Source organism: Oncorhynchus nerka, linkage group LG26, assembly GCF_034236695.1.
Source record: "Oncorhynchus nerka isolate Pitt River linkage group LG26, Oner_Uvic_2.0, whole genome shotgun sequence".
NCBI lineage: Eukaryota > Metazoa > Chordata > Actinopteri > Salmoniformes > Salmonidae > Oncorhynchus > Oncorhynchus nerka.
Window position 1 is genome coordinate 34,139,002 of NC_088421.1, and position 8,920 is coordinate 34,147,921.

Here is an 8,920-nt window from a genome sequence, read left to right on the forward strand (position 1 = left end):
AGGATATAGTCGCGAAACAAATCTAGGGTTGCTACCCAAGCTGGTCGTTCGTTCTATTGGTTTGGTTGCCAGAGACGCGACCTAGTCGTTCAGTCTTTGGTTCTGTATTTGTGGACACGACCCAGTCGTTCAGTCTTTTGGTTCTGTATTTGTGGACACGACCCAGTCGTTCAGTCTTTTGGTTCTGTATTTGTGGACACGACCCAGTCGTTCAGTCTTTTGGTTCTGTATTTGTGGACACGACCCAGTCGTTCAGTCTTTTGGTTCTGTATTTGTGGACACGACCCAGTCGTTCAGTCTTTTGGTTCTGTATTTGTGGACACGACCCAGTCGTTCAGTCTTTTGGTTCTGTATTTGTGGACACGACCCAGTCGTTCAATCTTTTGGTTCTGTATTTGTGGACACGACCCAGTCGTTCAGTCTTTTGGTTCTGTATTTATGGACACGACCCAGTCGTTCAGTCTTTTGGTTCTGTATTTGTGGACACGACCCAGTCGTTCAGTCTTTTGGTTCTGTATTTGTGGACACGACCCAGTCGTTCAGTCTTTTGGTTCTGTATTTGTGGACACGACCCAGTCGTTCAGTCTTTTGGTTCTGTATTTATGGACACGACCCAGTCGTTCAGTCTTTTGGTTCTGTATTTGTGGACACGACCCAGTCGTTCAGTCTTTTGGTTCTGTATTTGTGGACACGACCCAGTCGTTCAGTCTTTTGGTTCTGTATTTGTGGACACGACCCAGTCGTTCAGTCTTTTGGTTCTGTATTTATGGACACGACCCAGTCGTTCAGTCTTTTGGTTCTGTATTTGTGGACACGACCCAGTCGTTCAGTCTTTTGGTTCTGTATTTGTGGACACGACCTAGTCGTTTAGTCTTTTGGTTCTGTATTTGTGGACACGACCCAGTCGTTCAGTCTTTTGGTTCTGTATTTATGGACACGACCCAGTCGTTCAGTCTTTTGGTTCTGTATTTATGGACACGACCCAGTCGTTCAGTCTTTTGGTTCTATATTTGTGGACACGACCCAGTCGTTCAGTCTTTTGGTTCTGTATTTATGGACACGACCCAGTCGTTCAGTCTTTTGGTTCTGTATTTGTGGACACGACCCAGTCGTTCAGTCTTTTGGTTCTGTATTTGTGGACACGACCCAGTCGTTCAGTCTTTTGGTTCTGTATTTATGGACACGACCCAGTCGTTCAGTCTTTTGGTTCTGTATTTGTGGACACGACCCAGTCGTTCAGTCTTTTGGTTCTGTGTTTGTGGACACGACCCAGTCGTTCAGTCTTTTGGTTCTGTATTTGTGGACACGACCCAGTCGTTCAGTCTTTTGGTTCTGTATTTGTGGACACGACCCAGTCGTTCAGTCTAAATGTTCCATTGCCATTCTGGCTGCAACATTCTTTTACCTTGCTTGCTAGCTAGCCAATTATGGCTAACTTACAGTCACGTCAAACAGTGCAAATAATAACAACAGTAGCTGCATTTGTTTAAGCTGTTTTCTAGTGACATGTATTTGGATACATCCTTAACAAGGAGCTAATGAGGCACGATTTCGCCTGGCATAGAAAATGTGCTCTCTCGTTAGGACACTGTTGTTTAGAGGAGCTAGACAACAACACAGCTAACACAATAACTCCAAACTGAAGCTGGAAAGACTGCAAAGTAGCTACACTTTGTTTCATTTTACCTTTTTTCAATTGACATTTCTTTGTATATATCCATAAAAATGATGCCAGCTGATTCATGATTTCATTTGGCTGAGAACGCTGCCTGTCTCTCTCGTCCCGACTCCCGACCCCTACACATTTATTACTATGGGACAGTTGGAGATCGAATTTGAATATTGAAACAATGTTACATATGTCGGAGAGACAGACAGTAAGGTTTATACAAATCTCCTCTGTTGAAAACTAAATGTTAGTCTAAAAGAAATGTGAGATCATGACTAGATGCTTTTTACAGGAGATCAAGTGAATAACTTCCCTGCCTGGGCTGATGAGACAGTGGATTGTAGAGTCAGATGAATAACTTCCCTGCCTGGGCTGATGAGACAGTGGATTGTAGAGTCAGATGAATAACTTCCCTGCCTGGGCTGATGAGACAGTGGATTGTAGAGTCAGATGAATAACTTCCCTGCCTGGGCTGATGAGACAGTGGATTGCAGAGTCAGATGAATAACTTCCCTGCCTGGGCTGATGAGACAGTGGATTGTAGAGTCAGATGAATAACTTCCCTGCCTGGGCTGATGAGACAGTGGATTGCAGAGTCAGATGAATAACTTCCCTGCCTGGGCTGATGAGACAGTGGATTGCAGAGTCAGATGAATAACTTCCCTGCCTGGGCTGATGAGACAGTGGATTGCAAAGTCAGATGAATAACTTCCCTCCTGGGCTGATGAGACAGTGGATTGCAGAGTCAGATGAATAACTTCCCTGCCTGGGCTGATGAGACAGTGGATTGCAGAGTCAGATGAATAACTTCCCTGCCTGGGCTGATGAGACAGTGGATTGCAGAGTCAGATGAATAACTTCCCTGCCTGGGCTGATGAGACAGTGGATTGCAGAGTCAGATGAATAACTTCCCTGCCTGGGCTGATGAGACAGTGGATTGTAGAGTCAGATGAATAACTTCCCTGCCTGGGCTGATGAGACAGTGGATTGCAGAGTCAGATGAGAGACAGTGGATTGCAGAGTCAGATGAATAACTTCCCTGCCTGGGCTGATGAGACAGTGGATTGCAGAGTCAGATGAATAACTTCCCTGCCTGGGCTGATGAGACAGTGGATTGCAGAGTCAGATGAATAACTTCCCTGCCTGGGCTGATGAGACAGTGGATTGTAGAGTCAGATGAATAACTTCCCTGCCTGGGCTGATGAGACAGTGGATTGCAGAGTCAGATGGATAACTTCCCTGCCTGGGCTGATGAGACAGTGGATTGCAGAGTCAGATGAATAACTTCCCTGCCTGGGCTGATGAGACAGTGGATTGCAGAGTCAGATGGATAACTTCCCTGCCTGGGCTGATGAGACAGTGGATTGCAGAGTCAGATGAATAACTTCCCTCCTGGGCTGATGAGATAGTGGATTGCAGAGTCAGATGGATAACTTCCCTGCCTGGGCTGATGAGACAGTGGATTGTAGAGTCAGATGAATAACTTCCCTGCCTGGGCTGATGAGACAGTGGATTGTAGAGTCAGATGAATAACTTCCCTCCTGGGCTGATGAGACAGTGGATTGCAGAGTCAGATGGAACAGAGCAAATAGGCATTTTAACGTCATAGATTTTGCCGGTGGTAACTTGTGGAATAGACACCGGCTGGAATGCGCTTTTAACCAATCAGCATTCAGGATTAGACCCACCCGTTGTATAAAAACTCTCAGAGAGTGACCCAGAAAGACTGACAGCTGTAATCGCTGACAAAGGTGATTCTAACATGTATTGACTCAGGGGGTTGAATACTTATCTAATCAAGATATATCAGTGTTTTATTTTTAATACATTTTTTACAAATGTTAGATTTCTTCCACTTTGACATTACAGAGTATTTTGTTTAGATCGGTGACAAAAAAATGACAATGAAATCCATTTGAATCCCACTTTTTACACAACAAAATGTGTTGAATACTTTCTGAAGGCACTGTATTTTTCCATCAACAGTTTTTATTTTCCTCACAGCATTGCATACAGAGAATCTGTATTGCTTCAAAGTTGTGTATATTTACAGTTAGTGTATATTTGTGGAAGATGAAACAAGTGAGTCTACCCATGAGTATGTGCACACGTGTGAGTGATCGTCTTTGCTCATGGGTGTGTGCACATGTGACTGGTGAATGAAGAGTGGTTGTGATACATCTTCACGAGCAGGAATAACACAGGAGTAAATACAGGCAGAGACCACTGGAAGAAAAGCAAGAGAGGGAAAGGGAAGGAGTAGGGAGGGAGGGAAGGAGGGAGGAAGAGAGAGCGGGAGAGAACTGGAGAGAGGGCGTGGGGGGTTGTCATCGCTCTCTCATTCCAAGCTCTGCAGCAACAACAGCAGCTCTGAAAGTGGAAGAGGGAGGAGGAGGACGAGAAGAGAGGAAGGAAAAAAGTTGGTGGATTTAAAAAAGGGACTCTTGGATTAGTGAGCTGATACCTCTGTCTGCCCCCCACCCCACCCCACCCCCGCATGGGCTCCTAATTTGGGATTTGTTTAAAGCGGGAGACAGCGTCTGGGAGACTTTGCCTTGCTTGGGAATAAGGGATTCCTGCTCCCTCAGATTCAACCACAAAATGTCTGATTCCACTGTCAATGCTCACTTGGAAGGAATCCTATCAGACTTTGAAGGTTAGTCTTCTCTTTTGGACTCTTCTTCTCCTCTTTTTCTGTCTTTCTGCCTTTTCTTTACTGCTCTTTTAGGGAACATCTTCAGTCCTGCATGAGGACACATCATATCCAAACTTTCTATTATATATATTTTTAAATAGAGAGTATTTTTCATTGAGAGTTAAATATGTTGAATGTGGGTATTGAAATGGAACATTACATTTGGAATGCTGCCTTTTCAACTTTTCAACTGCTTCTTCAGGTCAACTATTCTCTCTCACTCTCTTTCTGTAGCTGCTGTGAGCTGCGTGTGTGTCAGCATGGAGGTCATGTGGGCATATGGTGTGTGAGAGAGTGTTCAGTTCAGAGCACAGTGTGCTATTGATTTAGAAGCTCTTTATAAGGCTCTCTAAAGGCACTGGACGACCGGCAGGGGAACAGAGAGAGAGAGAGAAAGAGAGAGAGAGAGAGAGAGAGGAACAGAGAGAGAGAGAGAGAGAGGAACAGAGAGAGAGAGAGAGAGAGAGGAACAGAGAGAGAGAGAGAAAGAGAGAGAGAGAGAGAGAGGAACAGAGAGAGAGAGAGAGAGAGGAACAGAGAGAGAGAGAGAAGAGAGAGAGAGAGAGAGAGAGAGGAACAGAGAGAGAGAGAGAGAGAGGAACAGAGAGAGAGAGGAGAGAGAGAGGAACAGAGAGAGAGAGAGAGAGAGAGAGGAACAGAGAGAGAGAGAGAGAGAGAGAGAGAGGAACAGAGAGAGAGAGAGAGAGAGAGAGAGAGAGAGAGAGAGAGAGAGAGAGAGAGAGAGAACAGAGAGAACAGAGAGAGAGAGAGAGAGAGAGAGAGAAACTTGACTTTTTACTGCTCTTTATTGAGACATCCTCACTACAAAAACACAAATCAAATCAAACTATTTATACAGGGGAAACACAATAGTACCTCCAGTGAAACCTCCCTCCACCCCTAGCAAGAGAGAAGGAGAGGGAAAGAGATAGATCCCTTTAGAAGAAACTCAGCAACTGACCATGGCTGTGAGAGTAACACCTGGCTCTCTTCTCCCTCCCCCATCCTACCACCACCGTCTCCACCTCTCTCTTTCCCTACATCCCTCCCTCCTTTTTAGGGGCTTTCTTCCCCATTTCATCTCTCTGCCCCTGGCACATATTCCCTCTGTCATCCCTCTCCTCCTCTCCTCCTTCTCCTCCTTCTCTTCGTCTCTCAGCGCCTCGTCCATCCTCTGTACGTCTCCAGCCGTGGGCTTTACTGACAGGCTGACACCTCTCCCATGTCCGTGTCTGCCTGCGTACTTCACAAGCACATGCCCATTAGGCACGCATCCACACTTGTCCAGAGCTGATCCCTGTCAACGCCAGGTATCTAGTGGTATGTGCTCACTACTCACTTCCTGGAACTGCCTGCTGCAACCAGTGGCATACTGATTTCACTTTCTGAAGAAAGACTGAACACAAACAATAGTTGAGATGAAGGAAAGGAATACAGGAAGAGGAGAAGAAATGATGAGGAGAGTGAAGAAAAGCTGTCAGATGCTGACTGGAATGCTGTCAAAGTGCTTGTATAAGTCTGTGTTAAAAGCATTGTTCTTTCTGTTGTTGTCAAAGCTAATGAGCTACTGTCTTTTGTGTCACAACTCAATTATGCAGAACGTGTGTGTGTGTGTGTGTGTGTGTGTGTGTGTGTGTGTGTGTGTGTGTGTGTGTGTGTGTGTGTGTGTGTGTGTGTGTGTGTGTGTGTGCTTCACTCTCCGATGTCTGTGATGTGATAAACACAAAGGAGAGATAGAAAGAGAGGTGTCTCTGACTGTCACTACTGTATGAGGTTAAATGTGTCACTCTTCCATACAGTCATCCTAACTCAAGGCTCTCCAACCCTGTTCCTGGAAAGCTATCCTCCTGTAGGTTTTCACTCCAACCCCAGTTGTAACTAAACTGGTTCAGTTCGTCAACCAGTTAATTATAAGAATCAGATGTGCTGGATTAGGGTTGGAGTGAAAACCTAAATGATGGTAACTATCTGATGCTGTGGTAGTAGGGGAATCAGAGGACAGGGTGCTGTGATAGTAGGAGACCCAGAGGACAGGGTGCTGTGGTAGTAAGAGACTCAGAGGACAGGGTGCTGTGGTAGTAGGAGACTCAGAGGACAGGGTGCTGTGGTAGTAGGAGACTCAGAGGACAGGGTGCTGTGGTAGTAGGAGACTCAGAGGACAGGGTGCTGTGGTAGTAGGGGACTCAGAGGACAGGGTACTGTGGTAGTAGGGGACTCAGAGGACAGGGTGCTGTGATAGTAGGAGACTCAGAGGACAGGGTGCTGTGGTAGTAGGAGACTCAGAGGACAGGGTAATGTGGTAGTAGGGGACTCAGAGGACAGGGTGCTGTGATAGTAGGAGACCCAGAGGACAGGGTGCTGTGGTAGTAAGAGACTCAGAGGACAGGGTGCTGTGGTAGTAGGAGACTCAGAGGACAGGGTGCTGTGGTAGTAGGAGACTCAGAGGACAGGGTGCTGTGGTAGTAGGAGACTCAGAGGACAGGGTGATGTGGTAGTAGGAGACTCAGAGGACAGGGTGCTGTGGTAGTAGGGGACTCAGAGGACAGGTACTGTGGTAGTAGGGGACTCAGAGGACAGGGTGCTGTGATAGTAGGAGACTCAGAGGACAGGGTGCTGTGGTAGTAGGAGACTCAGAGGACAGGGTGCTGTGGTAGTAGGAGACTCAGAGGACAGGGTGCTGTGGTAGTAGGAGACTCAGAGGACAGGGTGCTGTGATAGTAGGAGACTCAGAGGACAGGGTGCTGTGATAGTAGGAGACTCAGAGGACAGGGTACTGTGGTAGTAGGGGACTCAGAGGACAGGGTGCTGTGATAGTAGGAGACTGAGAGGACAGGGTGCTGTGGTAGTAGGGGACTCAGGGGACAGGGTGCTGTGATAGTAGGAGACTCAGAGGACAGGGTACTGTGGTAGTAGGGGACTCAGAGGACAGGGTGCTGTGATAGTAGGAGACTGAGAGGACAGGGTGCTGTGGTAGTAGGAGAATCAGAGGACAGGGTGCTGTGGTAGTAGGAGACTCAGAGGACAGGGTGCTGTGATAGTAGGAGACTCAGAGGACAGGGTGATGTGGTAGTAGGAGACTCAGAGGACAGGGTACTGTGGTAGTAGGAGACTCAGAGGACAGGGTACTGTGGTAGTAGGAGACTCAGAGGACAGGGAGCTGTGGTAGTAGGAGACCCAGAGGACAGGGTGCTGTGGTAGTAGGAGACCCAGAGGACAGGGAGCTGTGGTAGTAGGAGACCCAGAGGACAGGGAGCTGTGGTAGTAGGAGACCCAGAGGACAGGGAGCTGTGGTAGTAGGAGACCCAGAGGACAGGGAGCTGTGGTAGTAGGAGACTCAGAGGACAGGGTACTGTGGTAGTAGGAGACTCAGAGGACAGGGTACTGTGGTAGTAGGAGACTCAGAGGACAGGGAGCTGTGGTAGTAGGAGACCCAGAGGACAGGGTGCTGTGGTAGTAGGAGACCCAGAGGACAGGGTGCTGTGGTAGTAGGAGACCCAGAGGACAGGGTGCTAGTAGGAGACTCAGAGGACAGGGAGCTCCCACAGTCTGGTGATGACCTCAGCTATGACATGACCTCAGCTATGACCTCATCCTGACACAACTCTGGGTCTACTGACCAGGCCACTGGGGCCTTCAGCTGTTCACAGCTCAAACTAGTGTGTCCTGCTTTGTTTGATAAAAGCGGTCCGGTGTGACTCAGTTGGTAGACCATTGGTGGTCGGTTGGATTCCCGCTGTGGCCTCCCATACGAAAATGTTTGCATGCATGACTGCATGTTGCTTTGGATTAAAATGTCTGCTAAGCGGCAGACATTGTGAATTAGAATGTATTCTACTTATTTTATTTTATTTAACCAGGTAGGCTAGTTGAGAACAAGTTCTCATTTGCAACTGCGACCTGGCCAAGATAAAGCAAATCAGTTTGACACAGACAACAACACAGAGTTACACATGGAATAAACATACATACAATCAATAATACAGTAGAAAAGTCCATATACAGCATGTGCAAATGAGGTAGGATAAGAGAGGTAAGGCAATAAATAGGCCATGGTGGCGAAGTAATTACAATATAGCAATTAAACACTGGAATGGTAGATGTGCAGAAGATGAATGTGCAAGTAGAGATCCTGGGGTGCAAAGGAGCAAGATAAATAAATAAATACAATATGGGGATGAGGTAGATTGGATGGGCTATTTACAGATGGGCTATGTACAGGTGCAGTGATCGGTGAGCTGCTCTGACAGCTGGTGCTTAAAGCTAGTGAGGGAGGTAAGAGTCTCCAGCTTAGTGATTTTTGCAGTTTGTTCCAGTCATTGGCAGCAGAGAACTGGAAGGAGAAGCGGCCAAAGGAAGAATTGGCTTTGGGAGTGACCAGTGAGATATACCTGCTGGAGCGCGTGCTACGGGTGGGTGAGGCTATGATGACCAGTGAGCTGAGATAAGGCGGGGCTTTACCTAGCAGAGACTTGTAGATGACCTGGAGCCAGTGGGTTTGGCGACGAGTATGAAGCGAGGGCCAGCCAATGTCTGAATATGTGAGTTTGTGCTCTATA

At 47.2% G+C, this 8,920-nt stretch overlaps 1 protein-coding gene across 3 annotated transcripts in view; it reads left to right on the plus strand.

Moving 5' to 3' along the window:
- The window catches only part of LOC115127490 (septin-9-like), a 197,642-nt gene that overhangs the window by 52,312 nt on the left and 136,410 nt on the right, over positions 1 to 8,920 (plus strand). Inside the window, exon 1 of one of the 3 annotated variants that reach the window (XM_065010506.1) lies at positions 4,013 to 4,325. The exons of the other annotated variants lie outside the window; for them this stretch is intronic. Coding sequence (XP_064866578.1) covers positions 4,271 to 4,325 — 55 coding nt within the window. The 5' untranslated portion in view covers positions 4,013 to 4,270. Of the gene's footprint in view, positions 1 to 4,012; positions 4,326 to 8,920 lie in introns of those variants that run through there. 3 annotated transcript variants of the gene reach the window in all.